The 23,510-nt window shown below is 43.9% G+C and overlaps 1 protein-coding gene across 4 annotated transcripts in view; it reads right to left on the bottom strand.

The window, feature by feature from the left end:
• ITPKA (inositol-trisphosphate 3-kinase A) overlaps window positions 1–22,692 on the bottom strand; it is a 39,266-nt gene extending 16,574 nt beyond the window's left edge. For 2 of the 4 annotated variants that reach the window (XM_066321229.1, XM_066321231.1), the window contains exon 1: window positions 21,675–22,692. In XM_066321229.1, the coding sequence (XP_066177326.1) occupies window positions 21,675–22,490 (816 nt within the window). In that variant the 5' untranslated portion in view covers window positions 22,491–22,692. Of the gene's footprint in view, window positions 1–21,593; window positions 21,645–21,674 lie in introns of all 4 variants that reach the window. The other 2 variants (XM_066321232.1, XM_066321233.1) reach the window with 2 other exon arrangements.
• Between the last annotated feature and the right edge of the window lie 818 nt (window positions 22,693–23,510).

The raw sequence follows: 23,510 nt of genomic DNA, 5'->3' as shown, positions 1-23,510 counted from the left end.
GTTTTAAGTTATGCATCGAACTAAACTGACATAACAATATAATTGCTAGAAGATCATACTTACTCTGAAATGAGGTTGCTTTTATGTATTTATCTTTGATTTTTAACAGAGTTCAAACAGAAATTAAGTCACTCCTTGTCACATATGTGCCCCATGCAGTAATGATGACTTTTGAAAACATACACCAGTGAGAAGAAGCATCCAGAGAAAATCCTGTATGTTTGAGAATTATGAAGACTCAGTAGCACTTACTAAAACTCCACAGATGTTACTAGCTCTAGCTAAACTCCAATTTCATAACTAACTTCTGCAGGTTCATATGCTTTATTACTTGGATTTCATATTTCTTATAATCTGTCTTAAGCTGTTCCAAACTGGAGCCCTGAAGTGCTGAACAGTGACTCGTGTCTATTGCAGACCCAGCTGCTGTTCTGTGAAGATGAGAGAGACTCTTGTACACCACTTAAACATGTCCATAGCTTCCTTCTGGAGGAAAGTGCAATGTAAATACTGTTCTGCAAGTAGCAAAGAAATTATTTTTGTATAGTTTATTTGTCAGATTTCACTGATAGCAGAAGTTCTTCAGTCTATTCTGCTGTTTCTACTTCAGAAGGACAGAGCTCCGAGTTATTTAAACAATAGTTAATAAGAAAAATTGTTACGAAGTACAATGACCTCTTTAAATGTAGCTCCTGCCAGAGATTGAGTTTTTTAAGATTCCAGATCAGTTTTCAGGGCAACACTGCTTTTCCCTCATCCCTTAATCAAAAGTCAACATTGCTCCATAACTCTGCCATAAAGACCCCATACACACCATAATGTCCCACTCCTAGCAAAGTGCATCCTGTCTCCCAATGACTGTCATTCTGCTGTATGCACAGATTCTCAACGAAGGCATATCAACTGTCAATGCTACATCACACTCCAGTGGCTCTCCTGCCTCCCACCTAACGCTAAGAAGCTGAAGCTTTTATTTGTACTGTGGGTGTGAAAGAGAGACAATGGGCCAAATTCAGCCCTAGCTCAAGAGGACTTTGGCTGCTTAGGTTACGACTGCCCTGGATGTTTAAGTTACTCATCCAACAAAGAGACACTGACAATTTTTATTTACCTTATCTAATTTTAAATAATCTCTTCACAAGCCTCTCCTCCCCCTCAAAACAAGGAAAGCAGAAGGCTCAAGCTAGGAGGGAAAGGATTGCCTTCAGATCTGCCTTGTGGGGAATGTTGCCATCAGCAGGGGTGAAGCAGTTTCACTTTCCCCTACCTCAATTTCTAGTCTCCCAGCTCACTCAACCCAGGGTACAAATTGCCAGGATGTAAGCAGGGCTGCATGCTGGTAGAGCACTGGTGTGAGTAGGAAGATGAAAACTTTGTGTGCTTGCTGTAGGAGGAATCATTCTCACTTCTATTTCTAAAGCAAAATCTCTTCTTTGTTAGCAATGGCATTATGTGCTTTTCAAATCACTGCTTTATGCTGCAATGGCAAAGAGGGCTTCTACCACTGCCCATGTGTATCTGTACCGTTATCTCCTTCTGTCCCTGTTTCTTCTAGATCCCTGTTTCTCCAGTCTCTTGAATTTTTTCTCTGCCTGGGTTTCTCCAAGACCTCACTTCTTCTAGATTCCTAGGGGAAACTCAGGTATCTCTGCATTGTATCTGCTTACAGGATTGTCTGAATCAGATCCTCTTGACATCACTGATGCTGTTCTATATGCCTCAATATGCTCAAGAGTTTTCCAACAATAAGAAGAAAGGCATTCCAAAAGAGGCAAGAAGCAACCATGAAAAAATTAACCTTCTTAGATTCAGCATGTAAGTTACTCGATGTGAACTTTAACTGATACATGATATAACCCGCCCTGAGCAATAAAAGGTGTGGGGCACTAAAGAGGGAAAAGTAAATTTTCTGCCAATGGGGCAGGCCATGTGACAGTCTGTGCCATGGCAAGTGTGTCCTTTCAGCAAATGGACAAAATTTCAGGGAAGAGAATGTGAGAAGTAATTCATGCAATGCAGGCACAGTGCATGCAAAGGAACTGTGGTTTGGTATCTGATCAGCTACCTGGATTACTCTCTTGACTCACTTTCCTAAATTTGAGGCACAGCTCTGAAGAGAAGCGCACATTCATACAGCAGATATAGAGACCTGCTCTGTGCATATGCAGACAAGATGCTGGCAAAGTGAGGTATTCCCAACCTACTCAACCCTGGATAAAGGTGGCTGTTGCCATCATGTCTATCCATTAAGAAGAGCAAAAAGCAGCAGTAACTGAGCACCACTGGTTTGTGTGAGCACAGCTTTCTCCAGGCCTTTTCTCATAGTAAGCATGCAACTGCACACATGACCAGTGTGCAGAGGCACAGCCATGATGAGCCTGCACAAATACATCAAAGACTTGCCTGGTGAAAATCAACTGAACCTTCTGGGAGGTGCTTCATCCATTTCAAGGAGTTTGGACTCAGATCCCAAGAACAGATCTCCAGGAAATACCAGACTTTCCTGAAACCCTCCCATCATTTCAGGACAAGAGCTGTAACATCCTAATAGGCAAGCTCACTGAAGAGATTAATGCAAACTCCCTGAATTGGATAGGGTTTTTTTAGTAGCTGTTGTTATTTTACAGGTAGCACAGAACAACTAGCATCTCTCTGAGCCCATGCTGAATCCGTCAGGAACAGGAGAGCCACTCATCCTAAAGGAAACAGAGATAGGGACCTGAACCTTCCTCTGCTGTTCTGTAGAAAAACAAAATCTCTCATTTATTTAAGCGTAAAGAGAGAACAATAATATCTCAGTTCTGTGAATGTCTGAAACACATGTAACTATCTTCAGGCTAGAAATGACAAGCAGATAACATACACAAGAATTTGTTTCATTTAGGACTTTGCAGCAATTACAATAATTAAAAACATCAGTCACATCTAAATTAGGAGGAGTTAGGGGTAGGGGAATAAGAAAAACATTTCCATCCAAAAAATGAAGTAATTAAGCTTTCATAATTCTACCATATTACTTGAAACTATGAGTTAAAGAACAAAAGAACACTAAGAGTCAATATAAATCAACAGGGTCTTTGAAAACATCCATGATTCCATCAGCAGCAGAGAGGAGGCATAGTTTTTCGCCTGAGCTGGTAAATAGTCATGGAAGTTCTGCTCTGTTATTGTAAACAATGACCCTTGAATCTTTTTATCAGGTAAATTTCAGGATCCGAGATCCTGTTGTGGTTTTTTGTGGGGTTGTTTTTGGTGGGGTTCTTTTGTTTTTTGTTTTTTGGTGTTTTTTTTTTTTTTGTGCACTAGTACAAAGCCTACACAAGAAAGCTATTGTGAGCAAGAAACAAAAGGATGAGAAATTTTTTTAGTAAGCTTTTTTTTTTCCTAAAAGGCTTTAAGAAAGAGTACTTAATTGTCAGTAATCATTATCTACTGTTCTCTTAAAGTCTTTACATCATTTAGGCTAAATTCTGCCACTCTGGGACATGGGGGCTGATATCTAATCTGTAATGCTGGTTGCCACTGCCTACTCAATGTCTCACCAACTCCTAGAAGGAGCAAAGTTCCTCCACAGGGACTTGTAAGGAGCACAGAAAACTGTAATTATCAAAAAGTTACTATGTGCATTTCAAAACAATCCTGTAACAGCCATGTGCTCAAACTGCAGAAGCAGTGAGCAATGCCTTACCCAGGGATCTTGGCCAACACTGTGATCAGCAGGCACATGAGGTGGTGATGAGAGCTGGTCTCTTCTGGGGCACAGTAACCACAGCAATAGTGTCTGGAAATGTAAAAAGTGTCTGGGAACTCATCAGTCAATAGCGGGAATTGCCTTCTATGAGCAGGCCCAAAAATAACACTAAGAATTACTAAACTGGGTATCACTTATGACTTATCTAGGCACAGTATTAGTCATTCTCCAGCAGCTCACCTTTCTGCTGGGTTGGCTTTTTTGCCCCTTTTCTCTTCTTTCCTGGTCACACACTAGCATCCATATTACTCTGAGTGACACAACAAATCCTCATGAGGTCCACAGTATCACTCACACAGGTGTCCTAAGTATCAGTGTGAGCAGTGGTCACTTTCTGTTCACAACTGTTTCTTTTAACCTCTGTATCTTTTACAGCTTTATTACTGCTTCACAGAATGGGTCAGGTTAGAAGGGACCACAGTGGGTCATTCAGTCCAACCTCCCTGCTCAAGCAGGGTCATTCTAGAGTATGTGGCAAAGGATTGCATCCAGATGGTTCTGGACTATCTCCAGTGAGGGAGACGCCACAGTCTCTCTGGGAAACCTGTTCCAGTGCTTGGTGACCTGCAGAAGTTCTACCTCATATTCAGGTGGAACCTGCCATGCATCAGTCTGTGCCCGCTGTCTCCTGTCCTGTTGCCTGACACCACGGCACAGAGCCTGGCTCCATCCTCTGACACCCTCCCTTGAGACACTGACAGACATTGATGAGGTCCCCTCTCAGCTGTCTCTCCTCAAGGCTGAACAGGCCCAGCTCCCTCAGCCTTTCCTCATGAGAGCAATGCTCCAGTCTCCCAGTCCTCTTCAAAATCCTTCTCTGGACCTGCTCCAGGAGTTCCATGTCTCTCTTGTACTGACGAGCACAGATGCAGCCCCACAAGGTCTAAGTAGAAGGGTTGAATCACTTCCCTAGACCTGCTGGCAATGCTCTTCCTAATGCATTCCAGAAAACCACTGGCCTTCTTGGCCTCCAGTTTTACTTTTTATAGTATATACACTTACTTAAAATGCTTTTTTAAACCTCTGAGTTAATTTTATCTACAAAATCCTTGACTGCTTTATTTACCATTGTCTATGGTAAATATTAAAACTGAAATCGGTTTGAAAGCTAATTTGTTTTCCTAATTATTTATGCCATTCTATTCCATTATTTAAATAATTTAGAAAATGAAATTAATACATTTGTTCCCTGCTTTCATTAGTGTTGCCACTTTATTTGGTTTGGCTTAGACCTGACATATTGGACCTACACAGGTGAAGAATTTAGATGTAGGTCTAAAGCTATTAATCATATTATTTTAATGTACTAAATCTAGCCAAAACAAAACTTTGTTTTCATCTATTTCAATGCAATCAATACCTGCCACTACTATAAAAAGCTTCCATAAGAATAATATTGAGAAAATCACAACCAAGAAAATTACTGGCCTAATTTAATTACTGTGTAATTAGATATGCTTCTCTCTGTGTGTGAACATAGTCAATAACAACAGTACTATAATTAAAACCTACTGAAAAAATAATCACACAACACTTAAGCAAAGTATCTACTGTTTTGTCAAAATCACAGTGCTCTACCAAGACAAGTTGTTATGAGCACAATTTTGTGCAAATCAGACTTTTCCATGGGTGCAGCTTCCCAGCACCACAGAAACAACCAGCTTCAATAGTTATTGGAGATTTCATTTTTTCAAGGAGTACAGCTCTGGGACAGTTCACCATATGGTTTCACCTCATGGAGAGAACTGAGGATTTGAGTGATGTTATATAAGAAAAAAAAAATTAAAGATAGTGAGAGTTGCTGAGCAACACAGTATCTTTCCGGTTACAGTCACAAAATTTGCCTATCAAGGGATTCTGATTTTGAGTTCTTTCAGTTTGAGGCTTAGTGTAGCTGTCTTTGCAGATCTGAAACAGGCAGGCAGTCATCTTGGTCAGATCCAGATCCTGAACCAACTAACATTTTTTTTGCCAAATGTAAGCAAATCTTAATTATCCTCAGTGTCTCTTCTAGTAATACATACAGATATATACATACGCATTCATGCATGGTTTTAAAATAGCTAAAGCAGGTAGTAAAAGCCTTTTATTGCAGATGATCAAAATTCTATTACTTTTTCTTATAATTATCCAGACTATAACAAGTCCTAGGCTTGAGATCATCTAGTATTTGAAGAAACTTAGAACACTTAACAAGATACGGAGCAAGTGAAGCATACATGACATTTTTACCATATTTGTCAGGAGAAATATAACTTAAATATCCACAAATGTTCTGTGTAGGGAAGCAAGGGGCAGTATTTTCCCACAGATAAAACAAAAATGCCCCAAATAATAACAACAAATCCCCGAATTTGTCATAGAAGGCACTTTCAGCAGCCAGTTTCTGCGTTCTTGCCCCTTCTTAAAGGCTCCTGGAATCCTCAAACTCAGGAGATTCCTGCTGCCAAGTATACTACCCACTTGGCTGAATCAGACATGAATCACAAGTCAAGACAAAGATCTCAATGGGTGGGAGGTGAAAGAGCAAGTTAAGAAGGAGAATGCTCCCTAAACATATGTGAGTGAACCCTCACACAAACCTTTATCACCGAACTTCTGAGTGCAACACTTAATTCAGCTCCCAAGGTAGGGTAAGGCTCCTACAGCAACTCAGCCCCATTATTACCACATTTCACCTTCTCTTCATCCTGGGCAGGAAACAGGTTCCTGAAGCACCAAGCACTAATCCACACAGGAGTCAGTGTTTACAACTAGACAAAAAGCTATTTGGAGCTGAATGTTGCGGTGTGATAACTGACAACTGGACAGCCTGGTCCAGAGTCCGGAGCTGCAGGCATCAGCTTTAGAAAGTCTATGCCCTGACATGAAACAGCAACATTCTTCACACTGAGGTTTATGCCAATCAATGCCAGCTGATAATTTGGCCAAATCACAACAAATGGCCTTCTGCCAGGGCAGCTGTGTCATTTCAAACACTGCCACTTGTTGCTCAAGGAATACAGTGTAACCACAAGGATATCCCCGAGCCATCTCCACATGCTGGATGCCTTGGCAGCCCTGACCATCCCTGTATCTAAGGCCCCAAGGGAACTTAACGCTCCCTGCTTTGTCACACAGTTGATCTTCTCGTGATGTACGAGTGCCAGCTGGAGCTGTAAGACTGATAACCAACAGCAAGGGAGAACACGCACTCCTAAAGAGCAGCAGTTTGCAATGCTACACAAGCAGCCTCCTGATCAGCACCTCTCATCAGACTGCCAGGCAAGCTGTGAATACACCTTCATCTCTCCCTCTCTTTCAGCCTCCAAACTTAGAGGAGAAACAGGGCTCAGCCTGTTCTTAGCCCTTGATGGTTCTGGCTTTGCACTCAGCCATGGGTGAGAGCCACAGCTGCTCAACCAGCATTTGGCAGGTGTATCCTCTGACTGCAGGGTTTCCATTTCCTGTTTGTGCTGCACTCGCGATGGGCTGGGCTACATCTTCAGAGTCATGAGAAACACTTAATGCAATAAGCAGAAACAACACTGCAAGTCAGAAGCCACGGGTTTCTGTGTTTTCTCCCCTGTGGTGCCTCACTGTGCAGTGAGATACACACATAATTTGATTTTGCTACTCTTTAGGATAAGCTTGCTGGGTGTTCATTATGTCTGGACTAAAGGAAGAAGTCAAGATAAGAGAAATGGATAGTCGGTATCAGACTCAATTACTAGGACTGCAAAATCCCATGTCCCACTCCATAGCAGTTCCTCTCCAAAGCAGAGGAAAATTAACTACAAAGACGCAAAAGCCTTTCCTGCCTTCCTGCAAACAGCATCAAGAGCCACAGACTGCTGACTGTTCTGCAGGAATCTATGTCGGCATTTTGTTTCTGGTTATTACCAATTGAAATATCTACAACCTCTACATTATTCCCAGGCCAAAAGACAAAATAATAAAGTAATTAGATGGCTTCAAAGGTGCATTGTCACAAGCATTTCCTTCATGAGATGTGAGGTATCACAGATATGTTGCAAAAGCTGATACTGTTGACTGAAAGACAGATTTTACTTCTACAAGCATAAACATTTTCTGTTCTATGGGAAGCTAAACTGTCTGCCTTCCATAGCAGGCATTAAACATGGCCATTATCCCTACTTTCACAGCTTGTGGTCTGCATGGAAAGACACTGGATCTCTAGCAGCATGGAGCTCTGCCACCTGTCCCTACTGAGCACAGGAAATCTGAACCAACAACATTCTGCCCCTATCGGGGCTCTGCCAGAACATCAGTCTTGCTGGAAACTGAAATGTTATTATCCAAGAAGTAAATGGAAAGTTCCTCACTACAGGAAGTTGAATCAGAGCCCAAATATTCAAGATTTATTCAGGCTGTCCATCACCCAGAACAGATATGTGGTAAATCAAACATCGCTTCAGCAGATGGTGTGGCAGAAGGAAAGAAATCTTTCTTAACCTCCAAAACAACTGCAGTTTAAATCTTCAGAAACAGTCTCAGCAATTTGACAATTCTCTGCCCATCTTCCACATCTCATGGGTCACTGACTGACATCTCCAGTCATGAGACAGGGACATCTAGATAGACAACACTCTACATGATAAAATAAGCCCAACATCCTATCAGGTAGGACACAATTATCAGTTCCAAACAGGATGAATATTTGGGAATACCTAAAACCCAAACAGATGCACATTTCTCTGTTCATAGACTAATAAATAGGTTTAGCCAAAAACATAATCACAACGTGTTAAGGCGCAAACGTGTCATTTGTTGACCTGTGCATGACCTCAAATCCAAATGTACTACAAATGCCAATCCATTTATATCAGGTGTGGTTTCTGCGTAACATCAAGAGAGGCTATGCTCTGGCAAGAAGCCAGGAAATAACTTCAAGAAGCTAATCTCCCCTGAGTGAACTTGGGAAGGAAGCTGAGCATGTGCTTCATCTTATTTGCAATGGTGGTGCAGTCTGTTACCTGGAGACACAGCTCCATCCTGCCAGCCCAGCAGTCCAGGGCTATGCTCAGCACCGCTTTTAACACCCGGGGACTCAGAGGGCACAGAGGAATCTCCAGACTGAACAGACAAAGAGAAATAAAGAAAATTCTAATGCTTATCCTTTCTTACACTTTCCTATTTGCCAGAAACCACTAACATCCAACAGGAACTGCAAAACTGTTTTCTACTAATTGATCAAAGACACCTCTCTTACTATCCCCAGCAGTTTGGGTTACTGGACGCATGTTGAAAGCTGACCCTGCTTTCAACACACCGTCATGTAATGGCCCCAGAAGCTGCATCCCACACAACTTCGAGATTCTGCCTGAAAGAAATGTAACAGTGGAAATATTATTAATTATTGTATTGTAATTAGTTTTTTCTATAGGAAAGGATAGGAAGCACAAGAACAGAATTAAGGCTGCTGCATGTATGTATCCACATACATATAGAGAAGTTACTGACAGGTATTGAGTTTTAAAATATTTTTATATAACTTTTCTTTCCTACCAAGGTAATTCAGCTTCTAACATCCTAAACTGTCAGACACTGACTTGAAAAAGATCTGAGCAGATTTCACTGCTTCAGTATGGAATCTAGGTCCAAATACGTGCCCTTCTTCTGCTCCAGTTCCCACTACAGGTTATAAAAACACTACTTGAGAACATTGTTGAATAATATAAGTAATTAGTGCTTGTAAACTAAATTAGATGCACTCAAATGAGAGAGTCAAGTACTCAAATAAGCAGTAATATAGTGTTAAGTGAAAAGGATTATTAGAGTCTAAAAACATGTAATGTAAAAAACAGACAATACATACACCGGTAGCAGTTTGCCAACTGCTCTTCCATCTATCACAAGACAAAGTCCAGTACTCCACCTCTCCTTCCTCGTCCCCTCTGAACTGCCTCTATCCATTGTCCTCTAAAGAAGCGCAAGGAGTTACTGCTTCACCTGTGGTGCATTACACTGTTCAAACAGGGCCCACCCCTTGCAATGGAATGCAAGTGTCAACATGCAATAGGCACTGCTACACTAAGCAGGGTGTGGTGTTTACCTAGGGGAAAGCCACATCCTTCAACCCCTTTAATAACTCCGAGCTGCAATGCAGTATAACTCTGAGATTATTCCAAACCACGCTGTTGAAAGGATTTTGAAACAAACAAACAAAAAAACCCAACCCAAACCAAACGAAAACCCACACTCCTATTAATGTAATGTGGCAATGACTGAGAAACTGCAATTCTATGGAAATGAGGACTCTTCACCTTATCCCATTGGAGTGAGAGGCTTACAAGGTAGTTGTTTGTTTTTGAAGCAAACCTAAGATTAGAGAAACCCTTCCTTCCCTAAGAACTATATAAGGCATACAGATAAAAGACTTCTCCCTTGAGAAGAATTACGGGATCAAAAGATACTTTCTGTTAACAGAACAACATAAGAGTGGCGAGTTGAATTCCTCCTCTGTATCACTAGCAGCTAGCCCCAGAGACAAAGGGTTATTTAAGATTTTAATTTCCATAATGTAGCCTTAAGAAAGAGAATCAAATTCAAACCTTACATAAGCACAAGTGACTCAACTAAAGACTGAAACTGAAACAAGGCATCTGTCTTCCTGAAGAGTTGTGGGTGTTTGAACAATAGCAAATGTGTTTTACAGAGCATGTTTCCTCTGCCCGGAAGGTAAACGTGTGTTCACCATCAGGACACTGGAGATCCCACCTTTGTAGAAGCATGAACATCAACTGCCAATTATTAAGATGCAAACCCACCTAAAAATAAAGTAAAATAAACAGGGTCTAGTTTATAAAGACAATTTATCTACCAAAATTTTTATCTCATGATAAAAGATTAAAAAAATCCCCATAAAACTTCAAAGAACTTCATACTGTTGGCTCCTAGCAACAGAACTGCAAGCCACAGTCCTGTATCTTGCACAACCACCTACACCAGCCTCCTGAAATATGGAGCAAGCAGCAGCTTCTGTGCCACATTGGACACAGGTAACAAAACCCAAGAGCGACCAATATTAGTTTACCAGGGCTCAACAAAGAGAAGACAGACATCTGAAATGCCATTTGCAGATGGGTGATGACCTACACTAGACACAGGGGAACAGGCCAGGTTGAGAAGTTACTCCACAAGCCAAGACTGATTTTGTTGCCCATCTATTTTTTTCTTGAAGAATGCAATGTAAAAAGAATATTGATGACTTGGCTACATTTATCCTATTGTCCCAGACAGGATTGTTGCCTGTAAAATCAGAGGACTGAAAAGGCAAACCAGGATCAAGACAAAGAACTATAGCAATGGAAGAGGACATATTTCTAGAGATGATGGGAAAAATCCCAATGGATGAACAGGGACAAAAGACAGATGATTAGTGATCTGTCACTCCAGTTTTAATATTGGAATGAGAAACCATAATCAGGACATCAGCCAGTCCTACTGCTGGAAAAAGACTTGGAGACTGTTGACATAGTGATTAGCAATCACTGGACTGTTAGAGAGCTCAGGACTTGCTCCCTTTCTTGGTTTCTTTGCTGACAGAAAGTAGTTTTCTTTGGTCTTGCTAAAAATTTTGGGAAAACAACTCATGAAACTTGTATAGGGATATAGGGACCTGATTAGTGCCCAAATCCAGGCAGACTATTAGGCCAGAGAGAACTCTAGAGACTTACTTCTTTCTAACATATAAAATATGCTTCATTATTTTTTCTACTGACTGCCTTTGGTAGCCCTGGTGGCATCATGAGCAAGTGAAAGGCAAAAGCACTTGAAAGTCAGGAGTCTCCACTTTAAAATCCTCTCATAGGTTTTTCAACAGAATGGCAGGCTCTGTCCTGAAATGAGTACCTCAGGATTTAATTGCTTACTCCTTCTGGGTTGGTACAAAGAAGGCAAAAAGTTCCTTATTTAAATGAGAACAGAGCAAGACAATACAAACTGTATCAAATTATCAGCTCAGAATTCTGATACTCTGCATTTTGCACTATGAAAAGTGAGAGCTGAAGCGTAGGAAGGCTTCTGAGTTTCTTCAGATTACATTTTCCTCTGAACAAAGCTAACCCTTTGTGGGGTCAGCAACACCATTCCTACAGACCATACATGGGTGGCAAAGGAGGGAGCCCACACCAAGCGGAGCTTATCATGATTAGAATATTAAGGTCAAGTGCACACAGCCAACAACCCACTCAAACCCTGCACAAGATAACAGCTGATCTGCATGCAAAAACATTGTTCACACAGATTTTTATCCTTTCTGCTGCATCACATAAGCATACAATGATGGAGAAGAGTACAAAGGCCATACAGACTTCTCTAGCTCTGCCTTTTTCAGAAGATCAGGGTCTCAAAACCCAGATTCCCTGCACAAGCACCAAAGCACAAGAATTCTTTATATGTGTTTAATTCTCTGGTGATTTGCTCCAAGTTACCCACCTCAAAAAAGAGCTAAAACTGGTTTGTCTCAGATTGAACAGCTCTAACAAAAATTTGAGCTATTTCTAAGGCTAGAAAAAGATTCATACTGACCCCCCTACAAAATTTCTAGTGGATCCTCTGAAAAGCTTTTAAAACATTGAATTTTGAGGAAGAAACCTGAAATCTAGGAAGAGGAGTGTTTTCAAAGTAAGGAATGGGAGGAGCAGAAGTCAACCTGACAAAGCCTGTCATATTGTAAGAACCTCAAATTAACCTGCAGTAGACTCTCATTAGTATATAATTACCTTCTGTGGAGACTGCTGGGCACAGCACACACAAGGGATCAGTGTAGCTCAGCTGGGAGGGATGTGTTTAGCCATACACAGGAGGCTGAGCTGCGCACCAGGCAGCTGTGAACTAGGTTTTCCCCACACCAGAGGGCACCTGTCATGGTGCCTGAAGAGCCTCTCCAAGCACAGCCCTCCTGTGAGTGCCCTCTCTAGCACGGGCACACTACCCGAGCCTCGCTCCACAGCACACGCCTTGGGAATACAGGAAAGATGAAACATCACGGCCAGATGTCAGCACCTTCCACCTCAGGAACACGTTCACAATCCAGAATTACATTTGTCCTCGAACTTTAATGATGCCTTAAATGCAAAACTGAGTACTCAGAAATCAGAAATTTTCAGAATTGAAGTTTTCAATACAAACTTAAAGATAACTGTTATTGCAGCAGTAGACTGTTTTCCAAAATTTAGTGAAATTGGTTTCACAACCTGTTATGTGAAGTGTTTTATTCATATCTTATAGGGGAAAATACTGAAGGAGAGATAGGTTAATATGAAAAGTACACACTAATTTTGAAAGCTTAAACTGAGGTGTCACCTTTTTCTTTTCCTAATACCCAGCGTTATACAATACTGCAGAACAGGTGTTGTAGAACAGCTCCCATTAACTTTGGCTGCATGTACAAATGTTCAGTGTTTCTGCTCGTAAGGCTCGCTCTCAAGTTAGTCAAAAGGAGAATGAAAAAAAATATAGTTATTTGCCATGGTAAAAGTCTCCATAAATAACTTCCCTAGTCTCTTCCCAGGCAAAGAGGGACTGTGAAACTGTGAAAGGCAGCAGGGCTCCACATCAGCATTCAGCAGTGTTAAATTGGGAAGTCAGCCTTTCCCTTCCTGTGATCTGCTGCAGAGCTATCTGTGAATAAACAGAGGTTCTGCAATACATGTCATCAGTCACTGTGGAACTGTAACTTATCCTTTGAGTTGACTGAAAATATAGAACAGCTGAAAGTCATGAATTCTGTGCATCAAGTGCTATGCCTGCTTGTAATGAAAGACAGTAGAACATTAACATACCCACACCGCAGGCACATGAGTTCTGTCATTACGTATACTTTCAATGTTTGACTGATGATTTCTTAATATAGTTGTCACATGTTCTCCTGCTTTTTTCTGAGGATGTATTTTCTTTGAATTTTAAAGCAATAATCTGCTTGCCTATTAAGTTTTGCTCTTCTCACTAGTCCTTCCTCTCACATTTCCAGTAGCATTCCCAAGCCCTGTCAGTCATTCCTCTTCTGTCTGGGTGTACATAACCTGAACCTATCACAACTCTCTCACCTCCCTCATCTCCAAAGTTTTGCTCCTGAATTAGAACCTTGCAGCTACCCTTTGCAATGTGTGTACCCATAAGATGGGCCATTTGAAAGCACAAGACAGTACCACTACCTGTGCCACATGCTCAGAGGATCTTTGAAGATTTTCAGCAGAGGTGGTGATTTCACACCATCTGAAAAGATTCCAGTAGTGGAAGGTGTTGACACATAACACCGATGCTCCCTCCATTTCCAAAGTATGTGCTGCAGAGTGAGCCAGCACTGGCTGGTGCTGGTGAGAAACGCCTTCTTGTAGGGGAAAACCCAATTCACAGCTGCCTCGTGCACAGCTGAGCCTCCTCAAGCTCACCTCCTGCACTGGAGTGGGATGGCTGAACACATATCCCTCACAGCTGAGCTCCATCGATTTCTTGCGTGCCCACAACACAGACTGCGACTAGCACCAGCACCTCTAAGGTGAGAAACAGAAGCCTGCATTTGATTCAGCATTCCACCACAGGAAGCAAACAAAGTAGAGCACAGAAAAGTAGTGCTGTCTTGAGTGAACATCACTAGAAAGAACCACTGCAGTGTTCTCAGCTTTATGGAGCTGCTTGAAAAGAGCTGAGACACAAAGAAAGCTGTGTTCTCTGTAGCAGCTCATAGTAGTGAATGCAGCTACAACTAAGACTGGATCACTTAATGTTGGGATGTGGCAGAGACCAGGAGACAAAATCAGTTACATTGATAATGAATGATGATTTTCTACCATCACTGAAAACAACCTGTAGAGAGACCTTCTCTCTCTACACAATATTTAATGTAATTTATCAAGAGACATTATTTTTATCACATCAAAGTTGCATGAAGTTGCATGAAGCAGTTTCTGCTGATACATCCTATGAACTGTGCCATTCCCTAACTCATACAGTTCTGCAACACCCCAGCTTCCTGTTAATCCTCTGGATGAATCAGACACATTTCAGTACCAATGACACCCAGACACAACATGTCTATGTATGTCCATACATACTCTTTATCACTTGTAATCACACCTCTGTTAGAATGCGGCTGATGAACAGATGAGGTCAGAAGGCTGAATAAGAACCAGCACAAGAACTTCTGAATAAGAACCTTCAGAATAAGACTGAAGTTGAATGTGAGTATAATAAACGTGGTATTAGTGGGCTAAGGTAAAGAGTTTAAAGTGTTTGCATCACTGTGTCGCCTTACTTAGATATTTCAGCCTGTAAATATGGAGTGCTCCTGGATTCTGGGTTAATGCCAGGCTCCCACAAAGCAGTGTCTGTGTCATGCTTGCTATAGTCTCCAACTGGCTTGGAGAGTCTGTCCCAAGCTCTAAATCCGGATCATGTCAAGTCTATGATCACTGCTTCACATGAGCAGTCAATTTGTCTTTGGCTAACTTCTCTCCAAGCTTGCCAAGGAATAGAAGATTTGCTAACAAGCAACAATAGCCAGGCCTGATGGGTTCAGGGTAGATTTCTATAGCATCAGTCTCAAACCTCCATGTTTCGGAATGTAAAAGATTTCATCCCTTGTGAGAAGCTCAGCATTCATCAGTACAAAGATCCACTCAAATGTTGCTGATTATGTGTTACCCCAGAAAGCATTCTCCATTACCGACAGGAATGAATCACTTAAGCATTGGAAACAATACACCAAAGTATTTGCTAGCCTGACACTAGATAAACAGGTAGCCTCTCCCAGAAGGAGTTGATGGAGATTAACACCTGCTCCCACTCTCCTCCTTTTTTTATGATATTTTCCCCCAGGTACACTATGCTTTGGACGGACAATGCCATCTTACCCAATTTTTGAGATGAAGCTGTGTTGGTAGAGAACAGCACTTAAAAATTCAATTTAAATCTACACTATGCAAGATCCAAATTAACATGGACTGACAAGCCAATTTTCTCTGCCTCAGCACCCTTCTGCTGCATAAATGATCCTGACTGTGAAGGAAGAAGAGAGACCTGACTGCTGCTGTACATAAGATCACCTTTTCCTTCCAAGATGTGTAAGGTTAACACTACTTTTTCTGCCACCACATTTTATAGATAATCACTACAAAATGCCATATGATGATCCTCAGTTTTCCTCAGCCACTGCTAAACAAAACAGCTATTTACCACATAAATACAATGTGCATTCTCAGCTTCCAGCCTTAAACTGCATCACATTATGAGCATTTAATAAAACAAATCCACTTTAACACATTCCATTTATAATAAACCTTAGATGTGAGTTGAGGTAATTTTTGAATATGTTAATTACCACAGTAATTACACGTGGTAATCAAATTAACCAGTTAAGAAATATTCACTCTAATCAAACCAGTCTAACAGGGCAATAGTGTGAGAACACAAAAATATACAGACATGCAAAATTTCCAAACTATTGCTCCAGCCACTACCCTTATTTCTTTAAAGACTGGCATGGATTTTCACAAAAAAAATCTGCTGAGTCAATGACAGCTTGAGAAAAATATACTTAGGTATGACCTCTTTAAATATGCATCACCCAGTAATGAGGAGTTGCTGTTACTTTTTTCCCACCTTTCCAGTTGTAACAAGCATTTTAAGGAGGTTTGAACTATAAAAGTGGACATACAGAGAAACTTCTACAATACACCCAACACAGCAGGTCCATAAGGAAAAAGTTATCAGAGTTCTTCCAACTTTAGACTGTATGCCCAAACAATATGTCCTTTAATATGTGAAAAATAAAAACTATCAGTGTGAAACTGATTCAGAAGAGAAGAATCTTGTAATCTCTAAGTCACCATTTCAGATATATCCAGGATTAGAAACTTGTATCTGATAAGGCATTTAATTGCCTCTCTCTCAGCTGATTTGGAAAGAGCGAAGTCATTTCCTTATACACAAGAATCCACATTACTAAAAGTCACCATTAGACCTGATATTGCTGATGTTTTGACATACTCCACCACTGCAATGTACAGTGGTGAAGAATTCATCCTCCAACTGAGAGATGGCTATTAGTTCAGAGTTTTGTCCCAAGCACCGTGTAAATATGGAAAACTACTGCTGTTCACCTCAAATTTGTTCAGTATACAAGAGGCACATGTTAGTACTTGGGACTGTCATTATAAATCTGCACCTGTTTTTAGCAGCATGAAATGTATTCCATTAAAAGCAGCTGTTTCATGAGCAGAACACCAGAGAAGTTTAATTTCTACTTGACTGGTATCTGCTGTCCTGCAACCTTATCAGAGTATCTACAGCTTGTCGCTGTCCTCTATAAACGTGTTCCAAAAGCCCTCTAACCTCCCTGACATTTCCATACCTCCTCAGAATTTCCTCCCTTTCACCCCTTTGCCTCAGCTAGAGCCTTCCATGTTCCTTAACCTCACCAGCCCACAGCACCGTATGATCCCTCCCACACTTTCTCCCAGTCACCCTCAGGAGAGACACTACCTGCAGCAGCTGGATCCAGCATGGAAGCACCTATGGATTAGCCAGTAGGCATGTGCCAAATTGCCAGTCAACAAGCAAAACAGAAGACAGCTGTTTATCTCCTCTGGCACCTTCTCCCCCAGAGAAGAAAAAGTGTGCACTTCCTCTTTCACCCAGTCTGACCTTTGCGAAACTTTAAAGAGCTCTTGAAGAAACTTTGAGATGTCTATGCCATTGCCAAATTTGGCTGAAACCTACTAAAGCAGTTTAAATTGAATTGATAGAGTGATTACACAAGCCTTCTTTCCTTTGGAGAGTAGGCTAAAATCCCATTAACAGTCTTACTTATGTCATCCCGTCATTCCTATTCTTCATTTAAAAATAACAATTTTATTCTACTGCATTAGCTTATGTAACCCACCCCTGAGCCAAAGTAGTTGAAACTTTCATTCTGTATTTATTAATTTATTTAGTTAGCTATTAAGTGTGTATGCCTTTCTATACACTTGTCCATTTTAAGGTACTTGATGTTATGAAAAATAACATCAAGAAGATCAGTGAAACCAAACCAAATGCACTTCACTAATGAATATCCTCCAAAGTTTCTGGACTGGTATTATTGCAGGCAAGAACTGAACTGCTTTTTCTCTAGCAAACTGTAAGCTGTTCTCATGGTTACGGTTCCAGGAATTTGGAATGACAGGTCAACGTTATGAAAATGGGTAGATTTATTTGGCATGTTTCTATCTAGTAAATAACATTGTCCCAAAAAGAGGACAAGAGGCTACTGTACATTATCATGCATGGTGTTTATTCTCTGTGAAAAACCACTCTTTAAAGTCTCTGTCCCGACAAAGAAGGTGCTAACCAGACTTCGTACTTCTTAAAACCACTCATTCACAGAATGAGGACAAAAATATGTAACTCTTGTATCCTCTCCAATACTATAAAGGCACCACTGGTGTTTCCACTGCAAGATTCAGCTGTGTATATACACTACCCAGATGGCATGGAGCAAGGTTACAAAAGTATGCTTCCCATTTAAATGCAGGAATGTTAGCTTTTGCCATAGGGCAAAAATCTATTCTGTCAACTGGCTACTAAAAAAATAACCAATATTTCTTCTTTTAACCAATAATTTCTTCTAATAACCAATATGTCTTCTTTTACAAAGCTCCAAATATGGCATTATGCAGTTTCCATCAGCACAGCTTTGCACAATTGGTTTTCACTGAACCCCAAGTTGAACAAACAGGACAGCAGCAGAACGGGCTCCTCTGATACTTCCATTCCTCCGCTGTTAGAAGGGTCTTCCTTCAGAAAAGCCAGCAGAGCCCAGTTCCAAAGCCTCTGCTAACTACTACAAAATGGCATGAATAACTTATGCAGAGAAACGGGAACACCACCCACTGAGCTTCTCTCAAAGGTGGGCCTGCCCCGATGTGAGCGACAGCGGCACTTTGTCCCAGCGGAGCCAGGCTGGGACTGCACTGTCATCGTCAGCCATGGGCCCCAAGGTATTCACTGCCCCCACACGGGCCCTAACACCCCAGGGACATGCCCACGTACTGTTCTCAAGAAGAAACAAAAATTTAACATCAGGATGCGTCAATCCATCCAGCCCCAAGTGTTCTGTGAAATACTTAACTGAATCACTCATCCTCTTGGAAACTTGTTTTCCAAGTGACCTACCAAGGAGAACCGTCCTCCAAGGAATAGAGTCAGAGACAGCACTCCCAGGCATATCATCCTGGGATTTAAGGCCTGAGAACTCCAGGGCAGCAAACCCTGGACACAGAGACTCCTGAGCTTCACATTACACACACAGTCCTGCACAGGTAGCTTGAGAACCCGCATTTCAGACTCAGCCGGGTCTTGATCTCCAGGCCAACAGTAGAGAGGCCTAAGAGGGCCTTCTTCAGATTAGGTCTCAAGTTCCTGGGTCTCCAGATGGAAGCCTTGAAGCTCTGATAACAGGAATATTATCAGAACTTCTACTCTCACAGCCGAAGACCTGGGCAAGTTTCCAAGGTCCCTGGTAGGCACTGGGGTGCCTGGTAGGCTTGACAACCCAGCAGTTCTCTGAGCACTGGTCTGAGCTTAATCATAAGGTGCCAGGCTCCAAATTAACTTCTAACATTTCTAGAGAAAAGTCTCAGGGAATTTCCCAATACAGGAGAAATTTTAAAATGTCAAATTCTTCCATTAATTAGGAAACAGTAACTGTGGCACACCTCTGATTCCAGTTTCCTTCAGAAAAGTCTCTATGCTTTGTGTTACACCCTTAGAACAAGCCTTCTTCACCTATTAAAATACAACAAAAATAAATATAAACAAAATGTTCCAAATTGCCTCTAAATAAAATCTTCAAAATATAAAACCATTCCATGGGTTATCATAAAATTTGCAGTTGTTTTCACTTGCATGTGTGTGCCTTGAACTCAAAGCCTTCCATTCCAAAACAAAGATTCATCCTGCCTCAAGATTTACGGGCTAAAAGGACACATCCTGTAAAGTTGAACCCCCCAGAGGTTCAAAGCACAGACTCCAACTTCAGCATGGTGTGAAGTCACTGCTTTGCTGAAGAAACAAGAGTGGACAGCATTGTCCAGTACCAAAAGACATGGATCACAAGAACTGTCCTGAATGCCTCCAGGTACTGGTGAGCAAACAGCGCAGCCACCTGAGATAAAGGGCAGTGCACTTGACCACAGGAGAAACAGCAGATTCCTGGCATTCCAGCTCCTGGTGGGTAATGCAGCAAGGAAGGGAGGGATGAACCATGTAAGCAGTCACTGAGCAGGTGAGCCTACTAATTTATTAAGTAGTGCCATGAAGTTCTGCTGGTTTAGAGTCCCTGCTCTGGGTTTGACATCGTGCCACAGAAGGAATAATGAGATAAAGAAAGCCAGCCAGAATGCAAGCTCGTGGTGCACAGTTTGCCCCATCTTTCCCTACACTGCAGGTATGGAAACATAACCTTGTCTTTTAAAACATCAAGTATTTTACCTCAGTTGAGGGAATACTTACTTTACCAAGGAAGCATTAAACAGTCCTGCAGCTGCACTAAACTTCAGAAAATTGCAAAAACTTCTTCAAAAACTGAATTGTTATAATACTATCAAAATTCTCATTTTCCCCCACACCGAAATGAACAGGAGGGTGTCTCAGAGTTTGAAACATTTATAATATGGATATTTTTAGTGCGTCTATAAATCAGTGTTAGAGATCTTCTTTTAATATTTTATTTTCTTGTAATTAAAAGGTGACTATAAAAATTTCCCAGAATAAAGTAACACCACTCACATGATACATGCATGTCTGACTACAGGGAAGGATACACACCAAATCATTTAGGTCTCAATACTGCATTCAGTACCAATGACTTCAGAGATGAAGAAGCATAACCTTTTTAGAAGCAGCACACCTTCTCACCTGAAGATTCAGTTTTGCTTCAGTCTGTATTCACAACAGTTTAACCAGCTGCCACGATGCCATCTCACAGAGCTCTCTCACCGCTGAAGCGCCATGACTTAATTCTTGCTCCCCATTAACCACGCATACTGCCATAGCAGGGATAGTCAGTCAAATGATCCTATGGCCCTTTATTATCTTTAATTTCTGTTCTCCTGCTACTTTCACAAAATCATGTAGCATGTATTTCAGAAAAGAAAGCCAAACAGTAGTAATTTTCCCCCTGCAAACCAGATTCCATCTCAGAACCAAAAGTACAAACTAAGTATTATTATTACAGGTTTTTATGATGCTCAAAATGACAAAGTACAAAAAACCTTTTTGTTTTTTTCACTTCCAAAATCAGGCCACAAGTTGATGCAAACAAAACCAATATTGTGCAGTGCAATTTAGTTCCTGTACTATGTGTCCTTTAAAGTAGTAAACCCACAATTACCATGAGAAAAGTCCAGCTGGAGGTATCACCTACAAGTTGCATTACTTCTTCTTTATACCTTTTTTATCAAAGCATATGTTCTGCTTGAAAACAATTCAGCACCAATGAGTTGGCAGCAGAACAACAATTTAAGCAGTGGTGTCAATGAAGGTGGGAGGGGGAATTTACTAAAGCTATTTTTTCAGGTACAAAAGCCTGAGAAGCACGCTATATGGAGTCAGGCAAATATACATCAAAGATCATGAAAAAGCAACTAACTACATGCCTTTAAAAGCGCACTTCATGGATGAAAGCTGCCAAATTACAGAGGGGATTTACTGAGAAAAATGTGTTGCTGCCAGAATGGACAAAAGCATGCATTCTATCCATTCCAAGCTCCTCCCCGTCTCCTGTCATGCTCACAGCAAGAAGCGGCTCAGAAATTGACAACCACAGACTCCAGCACTGAAAGAGACAAAAAAATACCTGCTGGGAAATGCCTGGAGAATTTTTATTTTGAGCATTTGACACAGGAGACTGGAAAAAAGAAAAAAACAACCCACTTACGATCAAGAAACATCCCAGATTCTTGAAACCTGAAGTACCAATGCACAGCGCACACCTGGCTGGGTTTTTGAGGAGCCCACGTGCAGAAGCGCTTTTCCAACAGGCGCAGCAGCCTGCCCACCGCAGCGCACTGCTGCCGGCCCGGGACAGGAGTTTCCCGGAGTTTGCATGGAGTCGGGTCACGGAAACCTCACTCCCAGCGGGAGCATCTGGTGGCCCCTGAGGAGCCCAGGAGGCGCCCAGCTGCCCGGCCAGGCTGGCCCGGGGAGCGGGCAGCGCGTCCCGGGCGAACCTCTCACCCCGCGCCCCTACCTGGCTGGTGTCCTCGCCGTGCTCCAAGTGCACGATGCCCTGGCTCCTACACTCCGTGTCGCTCAGCACGTCGTCCTCCGAGTCCTCCAGGAGGGACGAGGAGCCGGTGGAGGAGACCGAGGAGTTGGACAGCCTGCGGGACTGCAGGTGCAGCGAGCTGCCCGTCCTCAGCCCGCCGCCCTCCGGCCGCGCCGGCCGCGCCTGGGGGCTGCCCTGCGCCTCCTCGCTCTCCTCGGCGGTGACGGTGAGCCGGGGGATGACGGGCGGCAGAACCCCGTTCGGGGGTCGGCAGCCCCTCTTCGGCCGGTCGGGCAGCTGCCGGGCGGCGGCGGCGGCGACGGCGGCACAGCGAGCCTCGAAGAGGGAGCAGAGCTCCCCCACGGTCAGCCGCTTGGCCCGGCTGAGCTCCGGGCTGCTGTGCAGCCCCGCGCGGGGCTCCATGGCGGGGTCGGTGCCGGGCGCCTGCCGAGTAGCGCTCCAGGACCGGCGGCCGGAGGCGTGCATGGGGGAGCGCCGCGCCGCCGCCGGGGAAACTTCTTTGTGGCTCAGTCAGTCTCCCGCGGCTGCCCGGAGCCCGGCGGAGAGGCGCATCTCCAGCCCGCCCTGCCCGGGCAGCTCTGAGTCACCCGCGGCGACAGCCGGAGGCTGCTACCCTGCCCGCTGACCCGGCGCCAGGGCCATGGGGGCGCGCTGAGCCCGCCCGATCGCCCGCCCGCCGCCACCGCCCCGCTCCGCCTCGGCGCTGAGGGGAGGAGCGAATCGAATCGCGTCGAGTCGAGTGGAGCCGCGCCGCGGGAGCCCCTGCCCGCCCCTTCCCGCCGCCGCCGCCGCCGCCGCCGCCACCACCACCACTCTTTTGGTTTCGCTTTCCCTGCGGCGGCCCCCGGGGAGCGGCCTGGGATAGTCCCGGTGCCTGCCCGGGTGTTGCGCCCCGCGCCCGCCTTACCTCAGCGCCGCCGCTCCCGCCCCAGCCCCTGGCCGGGCCGCGGCTCCCCGGGCACGGCGGCTGCGCAGCGCAGCCCGCCCCGGCCGCCCGCGGGCCGGAGGGGCGGCGCGGCCCCACAGCCCACCCCCGGCTGGGGACGCGGGGGAAGTGGCCCTTGACCCTCCCTGGGGATCTCCACCCTCTCAGGGCTGCGCGTGGCGGTGTTGGGTCCGCGTGTGACCGCGCCCTCGGTGCGCGGTGACAACGGGGGACACCTCCAGGCCTCCGCGGCCGCCGTGGCGGGACCGCGGCATCCTGGGGGGCCCTCAGCGCACCCCGCGGCGGCGGGGGCGTGCCCGGGCTGTCACCAGCCCGCGGGGAGCGGGTGGCCGTGCGCGGGTGGCCGCGCGGTGCCGGCAGCTGAGCGGCGGGGACGGGGCGTGGGGCAGCGCCGGCCCCCGGGGGGCCCGGATTGCTGTCAGCCCGGGCGGTACCTACGGAGCAGCGCTCAGTCGGGTTGCCTTGAGCCGCCGGTTGCCGCGATACCCCAGCCCCCTTTACGAACGAATTTCAGCGTTTGACACCCCCTGCCTCGGTAC

This window comes from Sylvia atricapilla, chromosome 6, assembly GCF_009819655.1.
Source record: "Sylvia atricapilla isolate bSylAtr1 chromosome 6, bSylAtr1.pri, whole genome shotgun sequence".
NCBI lineage: Eukaryota > Metazoa > Chordata > Aves > Passeriformes > Sylviidae > Sylvia > Sylvia atricapilla.
The sequence above is the reverse complement of the archived record's forward strand: the minus strand, read 5'-3'. Positions and strand labels throughout refer to the sequence as shown.